General features: G+C 48.8%; 1 protein-coding gene across 1 annotated transcript in view; it reads left to right on the plus strand.

Annotated features, from left to right (window-relative positions):
- Positions 1 to 21,664, plus strand: part of SIK3 (SIK family kinase 3) — a 65,292-nt gene that overhangs the window by 30,248 nt on the left and 13,380 nt on the right. The window contains 13 exon segments of the mRNA XM_030464848.1: positions 4,936 to 5,052; positions 7,130 to 7,193; positions 11,205 to 11,366; positions 15,612 to 15,736; positions 16,001 to 16,124; positions 16,742 to 16,860; positions 17,100 to 17,210; positions 17,330 to 17,473; positions 18,062 to 18,142; positions 18,261 to 18,370; positions 18,483 to 18,636; positions 19,005 to 19,160; positions 19,448 to 19,518. Coding sequence (XP_030320708.1) covers positions 5,011 to 5,052; positions 7,130 to 7,193; positions 11,205 to 11,366; positions 15,612 to 15,736; positions 16,001 to 16,124; positions 16,742 to 16,860; positions 17,100 to 17,210; positions 17,330 to 17,473; positions 18,062 to 18,142; positions 18,261 to 18,370; positions 18,483 to 18,636; positions 19,005 to 19,160; positions 19,448 to 19,518 — 1,463 coding nt within the window. The 5' untranslated portion in view covers positions 4,936 to 5,010.

Raw genomic sequence — 21,664 nt, forward strand, 5'->3', positions numbered from 1 at the left:
ATGGCACTGAAGTGCCTCTGCACACAGCTGATGTGTGCTCGTGTGCTCAGACCTCCTCTTGGGTTTCTTTCATTCCTTTTCCTTTTCCTTTTTTCACCCCTGAACTCCACTCGCCGCTACTGGAGTTCTCCTGAAGGTCCTGTGCAGCTTCAGCGCCTGCTTCCTCGAGTGACTTCTTCTTTTCCAGGATAATCCCATCCAGTAAAGGCTTTTTGAGGGTTTTCCAGGAGGAATTTGGAGCTGGAGGACTCCTCAGAACAATTCTAGGAAATGTGTTTCTGCTAAATAAATGTGTTGATTTTTGTCAGTGCAGTCAACTTGTCGGTGCCATCTGTTGGCTGTTGTTACATTGAGGAGATCAGTTGCTGACTTCTGGGAACACTTACTGGCATAATTATGCTTTTCTGACTATTACTGATTAGGGTGATCACGTGGCCACATTCCCAAAGAAGTGGTTTTTCTCTGGATTTTAACTTACACCACTGAAGAAACAACTGAACTGAAAAGGAAAAGGTGGTTTCTTTGTGGAATTACATCCATGCAAGATATTTTAATTAGAGTTTAATTATAGTTACAATTAGACCTGAGCAAATGTGAGGCATGAAGTACTAGATGTTAGCCTGTGACAGGATCTTTAGCTTTGTCCTTTGTTCACTGCACAGGAGAAGAAGGAAATATTCCCTGTTTCATGGCTTCTCTCCACTGAAAACAGATAATTTGCTCCTTTTTTCCCTTTCCAAGAAGCTGGGGCAGTCGGTGCACAGTAGCTGTCTTCTCTGTGCCCCTGCCCATCCACCTGGACACCCAGCAGTTCATTGCCCTTCTGGCTGGCAGGGCAGGAGTGAATCAAGGAAGTCTGTATGAATGTTACCACACTTAGCTGATAAACAGGATGTCCATATAAATTTTTATTCCTACAAGTCAGTGTTCTCTCCTGTACCAGGACTGGTGCCTCCTTAGGAGACTCTCACCCTTGGCATCATCTTCTGTCTCCAGCAGCTACCAGTGTTTAAAATCTGGTCTCTCAGTACCAAACAGGAACTTGGAATTTTGGGGGTGCAGTAAAAGCAACTTGCTGTTGTGACCTGGAATGTGGTTTCTGTCCCTCTGGGCTTCCCATGCAGTGCAGGGGGATGTGTTGGTATCAGTGATAACTCCTTGTGCTCTTCTGGCCTTCCAGAGCTCCTGAACCTCTCCTTTAGTTCCTTAGCTCTCCCTTTTGCTTTCGTGCTAATCTATGGCTGAAGTTTCCACCACTTCTCACAAGGCTGCTGCCTGGCATGCACACATACTTTAAAATACACCAAAAAATACAGAGCAGTGCTGAGCTGAAGTGCACAAGCAGAAGGAGAATCTGGAAATGAAATGGTCAAACCTTCTGTCTCCCACGAGCAGGACCTCCGTGGTGATGTGCAGGTGTCAGTTTGAACACCTTGCCTGCTCTCTACTGACTGGTTTTTTACCAGCTTAACATCTCTTCCAAATAACAATTTCATTCTCAAATTACTAGTGCAAATTTTATTTGGATCAAAGAAGGAAAGAAAATTAAGTGTGTAGAAATGGAGGGAACATTCTGTTAATTGGTAGCAGCATGTATGCTCCAGACTTGGCACTTGTCCTACTGCCTGTAAGCATCATTAACTTTTGATAAAAGAATAGTTAATTTTTCAGTCTCCTTTTTTTGTAGTGTTTCATTGTTTAAAAAACTAGATCATGGTTTTCTTCCACTTCTACTTGTTGACAAATTTGTGCTTTACTTAATGATGTTTAGTCTCACTCTCTCAATTTTATGTAGCACTCCTGAGCACGTTAGGGATGCTCTAGATTGGGGATTTGGGGTTTTATGTGTTTCCTGGGACTACCTGGAAGTGGTTCTTTTTGCATAAGTAATATTGGAGTTCCAGTAATCAGCAGTTCTAGTGGTGCCATCAGTGTTAGTGCTCCCAGTGCTGGGAGAAGGAAGCTTGGTTGTGGTTTTTTGATGCTTTCTCCTGGGGTGGGACAGTTTGGTGGTGGTGGCAGAGCTGCAGACGGATGGGTGTGAGCTGCACCAGCACTGTGGAGCACAACTCAGACCTTTTGCTGTTGAAACCCCAAATCCTCTGTCAAGGGGGGGAGAATGTGAGCAGGAATGGTGTCTTCTGGGAAGGCTTTCACCCACTCCTTCCCTCTGGGGGAAAAATACAGTCCTCTGAAGCCAACCCAGCTGAGTCCTGGGTGAAACTCAGGCCCACCCCTGAAATTCCCTGTGCTTCCCCTCTGTGGGCAGCAGGGAGGGGATTTCCTACTTCCACCCTCGCGTGCTCCTACGGAAGCACTGAATTTCCTGAAACTGGAGCCCAAGGTGCTTTCCTCAGGCTTTTTCAGGAGACTTTTACCTTTTATATTACACCAGCTGCTTGAGGCAGTTGAACGGAATAAAAGTATCTTGAAGAAACCTCTTCAGAAATTCCAGGTCCCTCCTCCTCCTCCTTGCAGCTTGTGAAGATGGGTTTAGGTTTGCTCAAGGGCCACCCGTTTGGCCAAACCCTCAGTAAGATCCTTGGCAAGAAGACACCTTCTGTCTGGTGTCTGTGTCCCTTTGCTGCCCATGCAGGTGCTGTGTGTCCTGTGGGTGCAGGCTGCAGGGCACCACACGTCAGGCTCAGCGTGTAGCAAGGTGACAAAGGTGGGGCAGGAGAGATAGCAGCCCCGTTCTCCCTGCCCCCTGTTATCAGAGAGGAGGAGTAATTCAGTCCTTCTCTGTTGTCTGGCCCTACTGATGAAGCTCTGCTCAATCAAGTGCTCTGTGTACCTTGAACTTGGCCAGGAGTGTCAACTCAAACTGTAAAGTTAAGCTGGGAAATGACATTTCCTTAGAACAAATTCAGAGCAGGGGAATGAGCAGGGAGCTTAGGAAGACTCCAGATCTGTGGATTTTTGTTTATATATTTGTGCCTGAAAATGACTCATGTCTCTTGGTAGACATCTTGGCTTCACTCTTTGAGGAAGCTTCTCTTAACTTTTATGTATGTGTATATAATGTGTTTGGTTTAAGCTTTACCTAAGCTCATTCTAGTAGGGCTGATCCTTGGCGTAAAGTGCATGGTGAGTGCTCCCTAAGCCCACTCTTGGCTCCCTCATTTTCTCAGTCTGCTCCTGAACGTGCTTCCTCCAGCTACACAGTGTGGATCTCCTGGAGCTCAGGACAGTCCTGCAGAGGATGAATCATAGAATCATAGAATCATAGAATCATAGAATCCTAGGGGTTGGAAGGGACCTCGAAAGATCATCTAGTCCAACCCCCCCTGCCAGAGCAGGGCCACCTAGAGTACATCGCGCAGGAACGTGTCCAAGCGGGTTTTGAATGTCTCCAGTGAAGGAGACTCCACAACCTCCCTGGGCAGCCTGTTCCAGGGCTCTGTCACCCTTACAGTAAAAAAATTTTTTCGAATATTCAACTTGAACCTCCTATGCTCCAATTTACACCCATTACCCCTTGTCCTATCACTGGTAATCACTGAGAAAAGCCTAACTCCATCTCCCTGACACTCGCTCCTTACATATTTGAAAACATTGAGCTGCAGCCCAGAGCCCTGCCAGCCTCGAACAGGGCAGCAGTGGCTCATCACCCCGTTAATCACTGCCCGTTAGTGCTTGGCAGCTTCAGGGAGCAGGGGCTGATTCTGCCGTTTCACCTCGTGCCTCGACTCTAACCCCACTGCTGCCAGCAGCTCCCAGTGCTGAGTGCCAGACCTGGCTGCCTGTCAGCTCCTTTTCTTGCTGTAGGAAACAAGCTCAGTGACTTGAAAGTCTGGACCCGTTCCTGTACTCTGAACTAAAGGTTTCAAATGAAAGAAACAGCTTATTGTACTTGGTGCCTTCTCAGGACTCTGCTGTGTGCCGCTTCCATGCAGGGCAGTTATTCCCCTGGCAAGGATTTTATCAGGAAATATGAAGCTTAATAATTTTCATGTGCCTCAGATCGTTCCCTTAAAGATCCTTCAGTGTCCTTGTGTTTCTCCCAACAGAGCACACCAGAGAGCATCGTTCAGCTCTGTGCCTGGGGTTTGGCAGCAGAGCAGGACGTGTGTTTGGGCTGGGGTGCTCTCTTGTGGCCCTCCACAGGGCAGGGAGCACTTGTCCTCGTCCCTGGCAGACACCAGGGTCTGTTACTAGCTCAGCATTTCTGTAATTGGGCTTTGGGCTCCTGTGTCAGATCTTCCTGCTCGTGCACCATCAGCGCTTTTCACCGCAGCGCCGCTTTGCACGCCCTTCCCCGCCTCCCTGCACGGTCCTGCAGAGCAACCAGGAGAAGACTGGGAACAGTGGTTCTTTTCCCAGGGGAAGTGCCATCTCTAAGTGAGAAAACCTGCCAGTGGATGTGAATCCAGCCCACAAAGCTCAGGCCAGGCTGGCACACTGGAGATGCTCACTGACACTGATGTTCCTTGGTGGGGAGCACTCGGTAACTCCAGGCTGACTCCTGACGTAGGAGCAGCAGCATCACAAATGTTCCTGTGCTGGTCAGAGCAGCCTGGTTGCTCCAGCAGGGTGTCAGCCTGGCTGTTGCCTTCTCTCCCCCACTAAACCTGGCCTTCTGGAAAAGATTCTGTTCCTCATTACCTCTGCGTGGACTTCTTAGCACAGACGTGTGCTGGAGATCGAAGTTAATAAATAAGTTTCTTGATTGCTAGCACCCCCCTGCCTCTCCTGCAGCACTGCTCTCCTAACAAGGTACCCTCACACCAAGAGTTAGGACACAAAGCTGCTTCCTACTCACTTCATGGCAAGCCAGCTGAGCCCTGAGATCCCAGGCCCTCTGAGGCAGGGACACCTCTCCTGTGTTTGTACAGGACCAAGCACAGCAGGGGCTTCTGTGCAGTATTTGCTTTTAAAAATGCGTTTCCTCACAGTTGGTTGTCTCAATAACCTTTTTGTTTCCCCTTCTGCTAGGTCGCTATAAAGATAATTGATAAGACACAGCTGGATGAAGAGAACCTGAAGAAGATATTTAGAGAAGTTCAGATCATGAAGATGCTTTGCCACCCACATATCATCAGGTTATACCAGGTAGGGGCACTCTGCAGCAGGCTTTCCATCCCTCCACACACAGGTTTACAATGTGTAGTAGTGCTTTCTCTGGGGCTACCCCTCTGTTTCTCCTGGGTGAATTACCAGGAAAGTCCTTCACGTTTTCAAGGTCCAAGACTACATTGATTAGAGGGAGGGAAAGTGTGGCTAATCCTTCTCCATTCTGGGAGCTCATGCTTCCTCTGCAGGCTGGCCTCTTGCCATTTTTTTCTGGCCATTGTGTGCTGCTCAGCCTCCCAGCTGTGGGTGGATGTGGGCTCCCCTGCTCCTTTTTCAGGGAGAGGAGAGTCGGGCTGACCCACTTGCAGGACCCACCTGCCCCCTGCCCTGGGGACATGCTGAGCTGCCCTGGCCTTTCCTGGAAGGCAATCAATAGCAGTGTCAGACTGGCTTTGGAGTCTTGTTTGCAGACTTTTCCTCTGGCTCCTTTGGCCTCTCTGCTCTGCAAACAGACCCAGCAGGGTCGGGCTCCACGTGTGCTGCCTTTCACCCACCCCCTCACCTCTGCCCCTCTGCTCTCTGCCTTCCAGACTCAGTTCTGGAGGATGGGGATGTGGCAGTGTCCTGTCCCTGGCTGCACTTTGGGTGCAGAAGGTATGGTTGCCTCCTACACTTGTTGCCTTTCCCTGGGAACCAGCTCTTGCCTGTTCAAGCCCAGCTCCTCATCCCAGAGTCATTATTTGGGCTCCAAAGAGTTAAAACTGAGTAGAAGTGACAGAGGTTAATGTTTAGCTATTCTGGCCAAACAGACAAGTGTGAGATGCTTGCAGCTGGCACTGCAGAGCTGTGGCCTTTATTCAGGGAACACTTCTCTGCAAACTGACTCCTTACAGATTTATTTTTTTTTTTTTGAGCTAAAAACCTGTTTTTCAACCTGTTTTATTCCATCTAAAGCCTTTGATATGATGCTGAACAAGTGACACTTGTGGCTTGGCTTGGCTAAGGTGAGAAAAGAGTACCAAATGTGGAGTATGTTTCATCTGGCTGTTCTTTCTGGGTACTTTCAGTGGCACTTATTTTTAGATAAAATCTACTAAAACTTGGCATTTGGAATTCAGAGTCTTTCACAAGCTTTTCATCAGGAATCTGAGTTTAAAAATCATGTTTCCTTGAGCTTATAAAACTTAAAAGATACAATTGTCTGTAATGAAAGTAGAGTATAACAGAGGAGATTCTCTTTGTCTGGAAAGAGAAATACACTTTTAAAATCTCTGCCTAAGGGATTTCTGGCCATGGAGTGTCATGAGTAAGCAGGATGTCATGCCCCATGACACTTGAGCAGAACTGAGGTTCAGGATAACGTTCAGGATGATGGTGATCCTGCTGCTGTCTGGATCAGGTGTGAATCTTTCAAAATATGAAAACTCTCTGTGTTTGAGTCTGAATTCTTAGTCAGAACAAGCAGTGTAGGGCTCCAAGTATCTCGCTTCTCTATTTGGGATAATAGTCCATTTTGTGACAAGAGCTCAACTTTCACTTGGATTTGAAACAGACAAAAGCCAAAACAAAACCAAGATGTTCCCAGGCCTTTGCTAAACACCCAGGGTATTGAAATTGTGGTGCCTGGCTTTGGGAGGCCAGTGCTGGCTCCTGGGTGTGAAACAGGGGGTGTTTTTCTGTTGACAAAGCTGGGGAGCTTGTTAAATAAATAGCACCAAGTTTGGAAAAACACTCCAAGTGTGTGCCTGCCCAAAGGCAGGTCACAAAACATAACCTGGTCACCAAACAGCCCTTGGAGCCACCCTCACTGCCCCTGTGGGCACAGTCCCTGCTCATTTAAAGCAAGGCCATCTCATAGATTGCTGGCCCTGGTGCACGGTCCTGCTGCAGCCCCTGAATCCCAAAAGTCTCTTAAAAACATGTTAAAAGTGGGGTGCTACCTGGCTGCAAGGGGCAGGCTCCCTCAAGCAAATCCCGAGCTCTGCTTTGTTTCTAGTAGGTCCAAGTCATTTCAAAGTCAGCCTCTGACTCAGTGAATAAAGAACTTTTTAAGCTGCATTTTTGGATGCACATTGCAGGCTCCTTACCTGTCACCTTTCTGTCCTCTTGCATCCAGGTTATGGAGACGGAGAGGATGATTTATCTGGTGACTGAGTATGCTAGCGGAGGGGAAATATTTGGTAAGTACATTTATTGCCTTCTTTAATCACATAATGCACTTGGTCAACTACAGTAAACTGAAAATAGCTGCTACACTCTCTTCTTTCAGTTGAGATGCCCTTCAGCCTGAGAACTTTCCAGTGACAAGAGGGGGGAGGAAATAAATCATACCAACTTGCTGGAAAAACAACTTCCATAGCCTCAGCTTCTTGTTTGGGTTTCATGGACTGGTGGTGCTGCCCCTCTCTTGTGCTGACTTTGGGATTAAAGATGTTGGAAATAGTAGTGGTGTTGCATTTGGAAGTGCTGCTGAATGCTTTGCTTCCCAGGAAGTTACAGGAAACTCGTTGACGATAGCGGAAATGTTGGTGTTTGTTAGGAGCTTTCAAAGAAACCCTCTGTCCTGCCCTTCTGCAGCATTTTGTTCTCAAAGCCATGTATTTTCTTATCTTTTTGATATCTGATGTTATCTTAGCATGTATTAGTTACATCCATTTCAAACTCCATTGTCTGCTAACAATGTTTTGGCTGAGCTTCCTTGGCTGCAGAAGCAATTCTTTAAAGGACAAAAGCTCTCTGGGCAGCACGAGCACTGTTGACTGAGTTAGTTATTTGCTTGTTTTATTGCTGTGACCAATAAGACAATTTGTAGAAACAGGGATTTACTGACACACTGGAATTCTGTGCTAGATGACAGGGTCAGAATTTTGCAAGATTGGTCTTTAGTAGCTTAGCCTAAGTGAGGCTCAGAAAAGAGGGAAAATCCTTCATGCTTGAAGTGAGCTGGCTGAAATCTGCTTCCAGGCAGTGTCCTTGTGAGGACAGTCACATACAGCCTGTCAGCTGAGTGGAAACACTCTCCTTTTGTCCTCTTGAGTCAGTGCAGAAGATTAACTTTTAATGTTGGAGCCCCTCATTCTGCTGGACCAGAGGCTGAGTTTTAATCAAAGCTCTTAGTGATGCAAGAGGAGTCCTGAATTAAGGGAAACGTGACAACTTGAGCTGAAAAACGCTGGTTTCCAGTGATTATAATCCAGCAGTTCCTCAGTACCTCTGCAGATGGTTGCCATGCTTTCTTCTCATCACTGTCCCTATCCTTTGGATTTCTTCTTCTCCAAGAAGGTGACAGCTGAAGGGAGAAGCAAGTGGCAGCTTATCTCTGGAGAGCATGGGTTGCCAGGTGAAAAACCTGACTTTGTTCAGCTGAATCTTCCACTTGTTTCCTCAGACAAGCACCTCGTGGTGCTGGATGCCCAGCAGTTTCCAGGCTTGTTTGAGTCCCTGTACCTCAGGCAGCAAAATGTGAATTTGCGTGTGTGGAGCACCACAGAAAAGTATAAATCACTTTTTACTTTTTCTCCCTCTTCTGTTGAATTTGGCAGAGACAGACTCATCTTTTTTTAAATCCCCGAACTATGTGCAGGCTCGTATACAAACTTGGAATGGATCCTCTCAGTGACAGAAATAGCCTTCTACATGAGTCAAAGTGAAAATCTAATTGCTCTCTGAAATATTTTATGCTGCAGTAAATCCAGCTCATTAGCATGGCTAATTCCCATCCCACTGCCCAGTGTTTCATCCTCCTTGCTAGCAGGGAGCAGCCAGCTACGTCCTCTTGCAGAGTGAAGCTGGGAGGCTGTGGCCCCATTTGGAGCACTCTCAGGAGCTCCTGTCATCTGAAATGCAGCTTCACTCTTCTGCCAGCTGCAAGGTTTTGTTAGAAAGAAATCTGAAGTGTTTCCCTTGCTGCTTTAAAAAGACTTTTGAAGGTTTAAACTGTACCATACAGCTGTAGATATTACCCAGGCAGTAACAGAGGGTGGAATTTTTAGCTGAAGGATGGTGGTTTCTCTAAATGGCCATGGTTTCAGTCAGTCAGTGTTGGATGCTTGCCTTTTTTTGTCCCTTGTTGATCTGCTCTCTGCAGGCTGTCCTGGGCAAGCACCTAGGGGAGCTTTGCAACCTGTTTATCTGAATTTCCAGTAAAGGGACTGATAGCTCCTTTGGTGGCCGAGCTGTGCCTGGAGTGTCTTTGATTCATCTGTTACTGGAAGTGTGGTGATAATTCACTTTGTTTGTGTAGCGGTACGTGGGGATCAGGGAGAAGACTTGCTGTTCCTGTGGGCTTAAGCAGCAAAATGTAAATTGTTGGGTTTGTCCCTGTGGATGTTTTGTGTGTGGTTGGGTTGCTGGTTTGACGTGAGGAACAAATGAACGTCTCCTTTTAAACAGAGGGTGCTCTTTGTTCCAGGTCCCACGAGTGCCCTGTTTGTGAGGTCAAACAGAGTAAGATCTGAAAGTCTGTTTTGATTTCAGCTGTTTACTGTGAATTCTGTGAATAAGCTGCAGGCCTCATGGCTGAGAGTACAAGTGCTTCAGTTGATCCACAAAAATTCTCAGAAAGGTGGACAGCACTGTCTGGGTGGTGTGGTTAGCACCTCTGCTGTCACTGCCCCTTCTCTCAGTCCCCTCCTGCTCATCCCAAGCTCTTTGAGCTTGGACAGGGTAAGCAGTGTGGTACCAGGCTCTAGGTACCGGGCATGGTACCAGGCTCAGGCTGCTTCTGAGATTACCAGTTCACCAAATACACTGGAAGTTCAACTTAATCCACCACAGGGAGGAGATCCGGGGACAGAAAGCAACTGAAAGCACAAGGAGCCTGCTAGGGGCAACTCCTGCATCAGCCCTGCCCCTCAGCCAGAGGATGCTTGTTCTTCATGTAGGGTTTCACCACTTGTTTGAATGCAGAGAGCAGTGTCAGGTGCTTCATGGAAGTACAGAGAAGAGCAACTGATGTTCTTAAGGGCTGTGAAATGAAACCATGCAATTCCCTGCTCTCTGGAAAGCACTCAGCACTGTACACCCCTGGCTCCTGCTGAGCACAGCAGCATCTGTGCCACCCAGCAGCCAGGATGCTGCTGCCCCTGCTGCACTCCAGAGCCCTGTGCTGGCTCCCAGCTGAACATCTAGGTCATCCCTGTAACCTCCCTTGCACGAGAGATTTATGCAGACTAAGCTCACGATGGTTAATTTTGGCATCCAGTTGCCCTTGGTGGTATGTGAAGTATTCTGTAGCTTCATTGTTCCTGTCCTCCCTCTGGAGCTGGTGCAGAAATGTCAGTGGTCCCTGAGTGCTGCACCTACGTGCAGAGCTTGGGGACTGGCCTGCACTTGAATTTCTTCAGGAAAAGGGAAATTTCACACCTAGCCCGAAGAGACTGGTTCAGATTTGCTCCCGGAGTTAGTTTATCCGATGAATAAAACGTAATTGACAAGTTCTCTGAAAAACAACTTCACTCTGTTGCACAACATGAGTAGTGGAGCGTGGAGAAGTGGGTTGCTGTGCAGTCAGAAGCCAGCAGACCTGCTTTGATGGATCTTGGTAATTAGTATTTACTGCAAGGCAATTATGTCGCAGGTATTTTAATTAATGGGTGACTGGGAAAAATACAGCCGCCTGATGAGAAGCCTTCAGAAGTGATTTATTTTTAATATTTTCAAGAACAGATATCTCTGTCAAGGCCTCTAGTTTAATGGATTTTGTGGAGCAAAATGAATCTGGCCTTTTTCTGGCCAGAACTCCTCTGAGGCCTCCTCCATGGCCTGGCTGAGTTTTCTGTAGCACTGTCCTCAGCTCCATAACCCATCAAACTCCTGTTCCTCCCTCTCTCTCTCACTGTGCCACATCACTTTGAGCAAGACTTGCTTAGAGGGTAAAGAGGTGTTAAGAAAGGGTAACAGTTGTATTTCAGAACTCATTTGCTGCTCACTTGGACTTCTGCACTCTTCTTAGTGGAGTTTTGTTGCCTGTTCTGCTGAAGCTTCAGGCATTGCTGAATCTTTCAAGGATGTTTCCTACAAAAAACTGGAGGGACAGAGGGCTGGCAGGTGGCCACCAGCTTGCACCTCTTGCTGTCAGAGCAGCACGCTCTGAGATTTGGTAGTTGACTGCAGGAAGAGGTTGAAAAAGCTTTATTTTAGTGTAGAAAAAGATTTTATAAACACTTTGTTCTTTGCTCCCTCCCTTGCAGATCACCTGGTGGCCCATGGACGCATGGCTGAGAAGGAAGCCCGGAGAAAGTTCAAGCAGATAGTGGCTGCTGTCAACTTCTGTCACTGTCGGAATATTGTCCACCGAGATCTGAAAGCAGAAAATCTGCTTCTGGATGCAAACCTCAACATCAAAATAGCAGGTGAGCTGTGGGGGGGAGGAAGGCAGCTGCTCACAGAAGTTAATAAATGCAGGCACTGGCGGCTTCCAGGTATTCAGAAAGAAGGAAGCACAGTGAGGCTAAAGGAAGCTTTGGATTTCTGTGTGGCCTGCTGCCCAGAGCTGAAACTGCCAGCTTGTAGCCAGGAGATTTATATCTCCCTTCAAGAAGAAGGAAAAAAAAAAAGCTAGTTTGGCTCAGTAGGCAGAGCTGCGGCTCCAGATACTGCAGTGTTGCAGTGCACTGGGCCGTGGCTGAGATTGGTATTAAAAAACTGACCTTGTTTTGAGACCTGCTGCTGGTTTAGGACTTCCTGGAAGCAGGTCAGACTGGGTGAAAGGGAAAGAATGGAAAGTAAGGCTGACAATGTCTGTGGCAGGGCGGTGAAGGGGAAACAGCACTCTTGGAATCACTTCGCTGTGCTGTCTGACAGCAAAAGAATTAGCCCTGGTGCTTTGGGTGTTTTATTCATGACAGGCAGAGAAACTGAACTTCTGAATAAAAAGACCCTTAGTGTCTAGTGAGGCTTTTGCTGGGCAGTGGGTTATTTGCTAAAACTGCTCTTCCAGAGAGATTGCACCTTGAGCAGTTTCTAGACAGCTTCTAACACAGCCCTTGCGTGTCTGTGATCCTCTTGTCCATGAGATTGAGCCTTGGCTGCTGTGCTCTGTGATGCACTGACTGCACTCGACTTTATTTAGCTTTGTGGGATTATGTAGCAACCAACTGGAACAAGAGGATTTAGTTCAGCTCTGGTCTTTGCTTGCCGTGGCTTTTGCGTTGGAAGAGCCTGTGCTGACCATGTCATTCTCCTGGGGCTGAACGCACAGCAGAGCATTTTTGGAAAGCACTTTGTTGCCCCCTCTATTAACAGACTTCCTTGGAGAGTTCGTCAGCTTTTACAAGGGTTTGAAACTTGAATCTAAAAAAAGAGTGCTTAGGGCTACAAACCTTCTTCTGTGAGCAACTTTAATATTGGGACTTGGGGAATAGTCTTTTAGCTCGATGCCATCTTGGAGCAAGGCAGCAGTCTTGTTCCTCGTGCTGCAGTTCTCTTGTGAACCAGACTGGTGTTTAACATTTGGTTTGTAGTAAAATTATTTGTAATTTCTTAGGTTTCTCTCATCCTCGTTCTCTCCTGTCAGAGAAACACATTGTCATGTGGGGAAAGGGCTTGGCTTTCCAAGTCAGATTTGCTTCCTCCAGCTGGGTGAGATCCTCCTGCTCCTCTTTGAACCTGCTGCAGGGGTGCTGGAAGGGGTTGGTGGCTCAGGAGGCCTTCAGCAGTTCTTCTTCACTCTCTTTGTGCAAAGTGCTGCACTGAGGATTTGAGGCCATCTTGTGTTCATGGGGTAAAATCCATGTGCCATGGGAGGGTGCCTTGCAAAGCCAAAGGAATAAAGAAGTTAAAAACTAACCCAGGTAGAAACTGGAATGTGTCCTAAAGAACTGTCCACAGACAGGAGCATTGGCAAGCTCTGCCCACATCTGAAAACTCTGGAAACTTTTTTTTTTTTTTTCTTTTTTTAAATCTAAGGAAGTTGGAAACTATTTTCCTTCCAAATCTTTGCTCCCAGAATGGACTGTAGGAGATAGTTCCCACCCTGGTGGTGGCAGTGTTTTACTTGGCAGGAAGGTGTAGTAGTGATTTGAAAAGTAGCCTGGAAAAGCTGATTTATGGTATAGGATTTTCCAAGTATTAGGTTTTGTCCCTATAACTTATAAATTGCAACTTGACACCAGTTCTTCCGTTCCGAGAGCCAAAAGAGAAGTGACAGCAACTGATCCCTTTCACACCAGAGCTCCCAGAACACACACTGCAGAGCCACACGGAGTGGAGGATCAGCCAAACCTCTGCACCCAAACCCATCAACCAGCTCTTAACTCAAACCCCTGCAGGAATTTTCAGCTGCTGGAAGCTGTGGGTGCACCCTGGGTGTCTTCTGAAGGCTCTGCTTGGTAGGTCTGGTGGGTTCTTATCTGCCAAGGAGCAGCAGTGCAGACACAGTGCTCCAGCCAGAGGTCAGCCAGGAGCTGAGCTGATTGCTGAGAGCCCAGCCCAGGGTATGGTTTCAGAGAGGAATCTGATCTATGCATTGCTTTGCATTCATTTGAGCAGCCTGCTTGCTCTTTCTCCCTCTGATGAGAAAAGCTGTTCCCTGAAGCCCTGAGGAAACAGGAGTGACTGGGAGCACTTCTGTAGCACAGAGAGGTTTCTTCTAAATGTTTGCTCTGTATCACATCCCTGCAACTTTTGCCTTTCCCATTCTTTAAAAATGCCCTTTCCCTCTTTGTGGGATGACACCTGGCTGCTCCCTGGGGATTTAGCTTTGTATGGCTCTGTGGACTGAGGTGACTTGTCATCATTTTTAAGAAAGTTTCTTTAAGTTGTAGTTTTTGTGGTGTTGTTTTGTGGTTTTTGTTGGGTTTTTTTTTCAGATTTGTGTTGTCTATTGCTTTGGGGTTTTCAAATCTCCCCCTCCCTTAACTTTTTGGGGGTCTTTTAAAGAACATGCAGTTTTCACCAGTCTCTGCCCTCCTCCTCTCCACTCTCCAAATGAGCTGTCAGCCCATGAGCTAATTTCATCCCCATGTGGAAGAGGGGTAAGGTTTCACAGACAGCCAATCTCCTGGGATGCAGAGGAGGCTGCAGGAGGCAGCTGCTGTGTGTCTGTTAGGCTGGCAGCTGGCATGGCACAGCTCTGGCATGGCACAGCTCTGGCATGGCACAGCTCTGGCATGGCACAGCTCTGCCCTCCCTGCCATGGGCCAGGAGCAAGCCCTTCCTCTGGAGCTGCACAGGGTGATATTCACTGCTCTGGTGCCAAAGTGCTGCAAAACCCACCTGAGTACATACAACAGTGAGGAAAAATGGCAAAACCAGAATAGTTTGCTCAGAATATGTGAAGGACCAAAATTTCAGTGTATTCTTGCCCAGTCAGGAAGAGTTTTACACCTAAAGTGGACTGCAAACACTCTGCTTTTAGGAGATGGAAATGCACTTAATGCTGTGGTTGCTGTTGCTGGCTCTGGTAGCTGTAATTCAGGCATCCTGCTTCAGAGGTGAGATGGAACAGCTCAGGAGCTTGCAGAGGTGGCACAGACAGTTGTGCAGCTGCATGCTCTTTCCCTGAAGCCTCCTCCACAGCCCAACTGTGCTGCTGGTTTGGAAGTTCAGATGACTTTGTTTCCAACACTGAAAACCCAGGGGGTGTTTAAGTGCCTTGTTTTGGTACTGCCATGCTTCTGCCTCAAAGATGGGAACCATTTTCCTTTCAGCAGGGCAATACTGAATGTGTTATGGCAAACCTGTGCTTTGAGGTGATTTAGGGAAACCAACCTGTCTTGGTGGCTAAAGAATGCGTCCCAAAGTCCTTATCATTTACACCATGTGCTGTAGGGAGAAATAAGCAGACAAAAGCAAAGACAGATTTTCAAGATGAATGTATTTTAACGTCAAGAAGTGGGAAAAAAACCTTTTGTGCTTTTGGATCTCAAATATTCTCCACCACTTGGATATGTGTGTTGCAATACACATTTTTCAGTCAAGTTCTCCTTGCACAGTGTTTGGATTTTTTGTTTCCCTGGCAGGTAGACAGTCAGCTGTGCATCAGCCCAGATACACAGCAGTTCTGACCAGTGATGGAGTCAAAATGAAGCTCTTTTCTAAGACATTTCTACTTTCTACAGCTGCACTGTGTATTTTTGCTGCAATGTTTTTCAGTTTAATCAGTTAGAATTTGCAAACTGAGTATTTCTGGCCCTCCTTGGTTTTTTCCCAGCATTTCTCTGACGAGCCTGCTGTGAGGATCTGCTGCTGGTGCAAATGCCATGAAAAATGTCCTTGTGGCTGTGGGTCCCTGTCCGTGAGCATTAGTGTCACTCACCCTCCTGCTGGCACACTTGTAGCAGAAAGGCAGCACAGCAGGTTGCAGAGAACCTCCTGAGTCCAGGCTTTGCTTTCTTTACCCTTTCCAGTGCAAGCCCCAGCCGTGTTGGCAGGTTAATTAGCAGAAAACACCATTAGCAGCCACATCAGCTGATGGGTGACTGCCCACAAGTTTAAGACTTTTCTTTTAATCTCTCTTCCAGGATTTATTGTCTGCTGTTGGTGAGTGGTTTGGTTTGTAGCACAGCTGAAGTTTCCAGCTCACCTTGTGCTTTCTGAAGACCCAAGATTTCCCATTCTGCATTCTGTTGTCTCATCAGTTCTCTCTGTTCTTGCAGATTTTGGGTTCAGTAACATCTTCACACCTGGTCAGCTGCTTAAAACCTGGTGTGGGAGCCCTCCCTATGCAGCTCCAGAGCTCTTCGAAGGGAAGGAGTACGATGGGCCAAAGGTTGACATTTGGGTACGCCACAAACCTCTTTTTGGATCTCACTTTCACTCTGATTGAACACCTAGGACATATCTTGGGGAAAAAGCCCCTGAGAGGGCACAAAGTATATGGGACAGTCTCTTTCGTGGCACCAGCAGGCCCAAAACCTGCTTTGCCTGGCAGCCCTGCCTTTCAGCGCTGCCTCGGTTGCTTTTTTTCTTCTTTCTCATGGTTTTATTCTATTGAAACACCATTTTCTGCTGTTAAGTGGAGTCTCTCCCTCTGTTCTGGCTGCAGAGCCTCGGCGTGGTGCTGTACGTGCTGGTCTGTGGAGCTCTGCCCTTTGATGGGAGCACACTGCAGAACCTGCGGGCCAGGGTGCTGAGCGGGAAGTTCCGCATCCCCTTCTTCATGTCCACAGGTGAGGGGCCCTGGGCTGTCTGGGGTCAGGAAAGTGTAATTAATTCTCAGGTTAAAACCCAAATTAAGACTTAAGAGTGAGTCATATGGAGGTTCCGGATTGCCTGCTGTCAGGTTAAGGAATCATTTGATGGGTGGAGTTTCTCACCCGAAAGCTTCCTTGCCTGCTGCCTTCCTTGGGGTCTCTGTGCTTGCCCAAACCCGAGGTGCTTTTAAAGCCAGCTCAGGTCCAACTTGAAATGTGGGAAAACCTCACAGTGACAGCACACACATCACATGCTGCAGAAATCATTCACAGGGAGTGGCTGCTGAGTGGGGAATGTTGAGAGGATACATGGTCCTTCAACCCCCAAAGCCACTGGTGTCCCCGATGGACTCTGGCAAGGCAGGGACAGGGTGACAGTGTGCCACCTAGGGCTGGCTGCCTTCCTTCCCAGCATGGAAACCAAGTGTCTGCAGCCAAGTGGCACCTCGGGGACCAAAGGGGTGTGAAGCACAGGAGGAGAAGCAACGTTTGTGCTGCCTGTGGCTTCCTGGGGAGGAGAGGAGAAAGCTCTCTGTCCCCTGCAGCAAGAGGCCCCTCCCTGTGGCTCACCCACCCTCTCTCTTCCCTGGCAGAATGTGAACATCTGATCCGCCACATGCTGGTCCTGGACCCCAGCAAGCGGCTCTCCATGGAGCAGATCTGCAAACACAAGTGGATGAAGCTCGGGGAGGCCGATGCTGAGTTTGACAGGGTGAGGAGTGGGGTCTGCTGGGTGCCTGATGGGCTGCAGACGGGTTCTGGGCACTGCTGCAGTGCTCGTGGATCTTTCCCCCATGGCCTCGAGAGCCTAAAGCCCTCGGGTTTGGGTCCGTGTGGGTTCCCCCAGCCTGCAGAGCTGCTGGCAGCCCCAGCTCTGTGGATGGGCTGCACGGTGACTCAGCGGCGTGCAGGGGGGAGCACGGGGCTGAGGCTGTGTCTGTGCTCCCCCAGCTGATCGCTGAGTGCCAGCATCTGAAGACAGAGAGGCAGATGGAGCCACTGAACGAGGACGTGCTGCTGGCCATGGCAGACATGGGGCTGGACAAGGAGCGCACCGTTCAGGTGAGACACAGCCCTGTGCTGCCCGACACCCCTGGGAACTGAGCAGCCTCAGCACAGCCTGGGGTGTGGTTTATTGCTTGAGAAAAGAGACTGACCACGTTTTCCTTTCCCTCTTTTAGTCATTGAGAGCTGATGCTTACGATCACTACAGTGCAATCTACAGCCTGCTCTGCGACCGTCTGAAGAGACACAAGAATCTGCGCATCGCAGCGTCTCCCAGTATACCACGGACCATCACCTTCCCCACCTCCCCCAGTATCCAGGTAGATCCAGCTTGCAGAGTGTTCTTCCAGCCCTGGAGGGTCAGACAGTCCCATACCTGCTGAACTCTTGAGTGGCTTCTGGGTGTCCTCATCCTGGCAGGAGTGTCAGAACATTTCTCATCCAAGAATTTCACGAGTGTTGAGGGTGCTGTGATGCTGAGGTTAGGAACAGTTTGCTCCTGGGCTGGGTGTTAGTGGATACCCTGCAGAGCAAGTCTGGTGTTAGGTCAGGGACATAGAAGACAGTGTGAGGGATGTTGGTTGGGAGCTGTGGTTTATACAGGCCAGGGCAGCTGCACAATGCTTCTTCCTCAATTTGTGCTGCTGCCCAAGCAGTGGATGTTTGCTTTTAAAGGGGCCAGGTCATAAGGGAAGCAAGAGAGATGCTGACCCTGCCTGAATAGAAGGGAGAAGGGGAAATGAGGCAACCCCGTGAGAATTAAGAATAAACACATCTCCCCTGGCTCCAGGGTGACCTCCCTGTTCCCCAGTGCTTCATTCTGTGCACTAGTGTTAATGCAGCAGTGTTGGTAAAGGGGTTGCAAGAGATGTCACCTTCAGGGCTTCTGATTTTCTCTCTCTGCTCAGCAGACAGAACAGACAGGCAATACCATGAGCATCAACGTGCCACAAGTCCAGCTCATCAACCCTGAGAACCAAATTGTGGAGGTGAGGTGTACACCCCTTGGAAACCCCCACCATTTTTTTTTTTCCTGGGCTCATGGTGAAGCCTTTTTTCTTGAAAGTCACCATGGATTGCAACATCTCCAATGTTTTGCCTGCCTAGACTGATGGAACTATGAACTTAGACAGTGATGAAGGGGAAGAGCCATCACCTGAAGCTCTGGTCCGTTACCTCTCCATGAGGAGGCACACAGTTGGAGTAGCTGACCCACGGTGAGTACTGGACTTCAGCTTCCTGACAGGGGGGACCTGGAGGTGAGTTCACTAGTGGGTAGTTCTGTTCACATCATTGCTGATTAACCTGTCCATAAATGTGATTGCACAGGACGGAAGTCATGGAAGATCTGCAGAAGCTCCTGCCTGGCTTCCCTCGTGTCACTCCTCAGGCTCCCTTCCTGCAGGTGACCCCCAACGTGAACTTCATGCACAATGTGCTGCCCAGGCAGAACCTGCAGCCCACGGGGCAGCTGGAGTACAAGGTACTGACCCACACATATGCTCCCTGCTGCAGCCTGTGCCCCACCAGAGTTGGGGGTGGGGGGTGCTCTGTCTTCATTTGCCAGCTCCTTGGCCTCTGTGAGCTTCAAGCTTTATCCTCTTGTTGTCTCTTTAGGGTTTATTCCATTTAGTTACTTAAAACCAGAATCACAGAATACCAGGGGTTGGAAGGGACCTCTGGAGATCATCTGCCAGGGGGCAGGCTCACCCAGAGCAGGTTGCACAGGATGGTGTCCAAGTGGGCTTGGAATGTCTCCAGAGATGGGGACTCCACCACCTCTCTGTGCAGCCTGTGCCAGTGCTACCCTTAAATTAAAGAAGTTCTTCCTCTTGTCTTTGTGCTTGGCAGGAGCAGTCCCTGCTGCAGCCCCCCACCCTGCAGCTGCTGAATGGCATGGGCCCCCTGGGCCGGCGGGCGTCTGACGGGGGAGCCAACATCCAGCTGCATGCACAGCAGCTGCTCAAGAGACCTCGAGGTCCCTCTCCACTCGTCACCATGACACCAGTAAGTAGCAAAAGAAAAGAGGAGTGTTGGTGGCATACTTAGAAATGTCCATCTTGGGTGTTAGTACATGTTTGTTCTTCCTCAGTGCATCCGTGTCCCTGCCAGCACCAAAAGAAGCATCAGCCTTGTACAGACTGGTCTGGCTTGGGGAGGGAATGTTGGAGGGAGCTCTTGGCCAAGTGTCCTTGGTGCTGCAGAGCTTCCTCATCCCTGGGAGAGCTTGCTGGGAAGGTCAGGGGACAGCACCAGCTGCTTCCTGGGACCCATGGCTGCTCTTGTCTCTGCAGGCTGTCCCAGCAGTCACCCCTGTGGACGAGGAGAGCTCGGATGGAGAGCCAGACCAGGAGGCTGTGCAGAGGTAACTCCCAATCTGTTAATGTTTGCCCCTACTGCCTCCAAGGGCTCACCCTGGGGTGCTCCACAGCTGAATAATGCACGAGCAACCTCAGCACAGGCTACAGTGTCAAATGACAGCAAAGGTTCAAGGTGTCTCTTGTTCATGTGGGCATTGATTGCTGTAGGCACTTCTCTGGCACTGCTGGGTGATTACCAAGCTGGGTTCCCCTGAAAGGGTGAGCTAATTGAGCAGTAGGCTCTCCAGAAAGTCTGAAACTGCTGAATTCCTTTGCACACAGTCCACACTAACCTGCACAGCCAGTGCACAGGGGCAGGGCTCCCCCACAGCCCTGGGAGCCATGGAGCTTTGGTTTCAAGACACGCAGTAAACATCCAACTCTGATGCCTTCAACAAAGTGAGCTTGCTGGAAATAGGGGTACCTCTAGCTTCTAGTTTTAACAGTAAGCCTTAAAACAGTTTGCTCCAAGAAGGAAAGATTAATAGGTAACAAGCTGGAAACCTGTGTTCTCTGTCTGCTCCAAACGTACCAGGAAGCGGGTAGGACATGCTTGTACTTCCTCAAGCTATGAAAACACTAACCATGTCCTTGCTAACATTTTCATAGCAGCTTTTGCATAGCTCCCTCTCTGCTAACCAGCTGGTGCACTTGGTGTGGTGATGGAGTGCTCCTCCTCCTTGCCTCAAACTTGAGAAGGTTCCTGGATGCCCCCCAGTTTGTAGAGGCCACCACCTCGAGCTGGGGGGTGTTTGCTCAGGGCTGTGCTCAGGGTTCACACTGGGTTGGATGCAGGCAGAGGAGCCCCGGGGTGGGTGGGTGTTGTCCTCCAGAGCTTTTTCCAGCTCTTCTCCCAGTGCTCCAGAGCCAAGGGGGATTTGAGCAGTGGGTGTGTGCAGTGGCAGACTGTGCAGAGTGTGTGCTCAGGCTCTTGTGCCTACCAGCTTAGGAGAAAGGACAGCTGGTGCACGTGAAAGAACTCACTTCCAGCCCTGCCTTAGGGGTGGACACAGAGCACACCTTGTGTTCTTTGTGGAGCCTTAAATTGCAGTTCTTTACCAGCCTCATCTTTGTGCTCAGCCCTGTGGAGCTGTAGTACCCTAACTGTGCACTGTCCTCCCTTGCAGGGCTCAGGGCCACGGGCTCTGTACACAGCTGGGTGGCCAAGGTGGCTACTGAAAGTTGTAACTTAGGGCCCAGGGTGTCCAGCAACAACACTTGAGGGGGCAGGCAGTCTTTCTGACTGTGGGAATTGGATTAATCTGATTCTTGGCAAGGGACTGCCTGGACTTCTTACCTGGGCAGATTTTCACCTCTCCTACTGTAAAACCTGAGATTTCTAAATCTTCAAGTACAAAGCATTAGCTCAGCCAGAAGCCTTTTGAAACCCTCATGCAGGATTTTGTAGGTTGCAAACCACTGAGATGTTCAGGTCCCACCAAAAAGCACATCTCCTTGGACCCACAGGTCACTTGCTGCTCTTGACAGTGCTGCCCTTAGTCCTTTCTTACCATGTTGTTCTTCCACCAGATGGCCCAGAAAAAGCCTTGTCCAGGTTGTGTGTTAACTTGCTTTCCACCCCCTGATGTTGCAACATGTCAGTAGTCACCAGAGGAGAAGGGTAAATACAGCATTAACATCAGGACAGATGCAAATATTTAGCTTTCTCAGAACACTGGCTCTGAACAGGCTGTATGCAGCCACCAGTGAGCAGTTTCTGCCCTCCTTGATCCGACCTTGAAAGGAGAGCACAGTCTTTGCTCTTCTCTGGGGAACAGTCACATCTCCTTTGAGCTTGGGAAACTTTCTTCCACCTATAAGGTTATTATAGCTCATGATTTGATTGTTCCCTGGAGGTCTGAAATAAAATGATCTGAGCAAACCACAGCTGTAAAGCTCTTTGGGAAACTTTCCCCATCTGCATCAAATGATTCTTAATCAGCTAATGGCACAGGCTCTGGCAAGTTACCACAACACTAAGCACTCCTCATTCTGTTAACTTGCTGTCTTCTGCTTAAGTGGCTTCAGTAGCTGGCAGAGAGTGGCTGGGCTTGGAGGACGCAACAGCTTTCTTGCTTGCTGCTCTTCTCTGCTTCACCCATTGAAGTTGCAGTGACAGCATGAACAGGGGAGCAGAGTGAGGCTGAGAAC

The sequence above is a fragment of the Calypte anna genome, chromosome 24, assembly GCF_003957555.1.
Source record: "Calypte anna isolate BGI_N300 chromosome 24, bCalAnn1_v1.p, whole genome shotgun sequence".
Taxonomy (NCBI): Eukaryota; Metazoa; Chordata; class Aves; order Apodiformes; family Trochilidae; genus Calypte; species Calypte anna.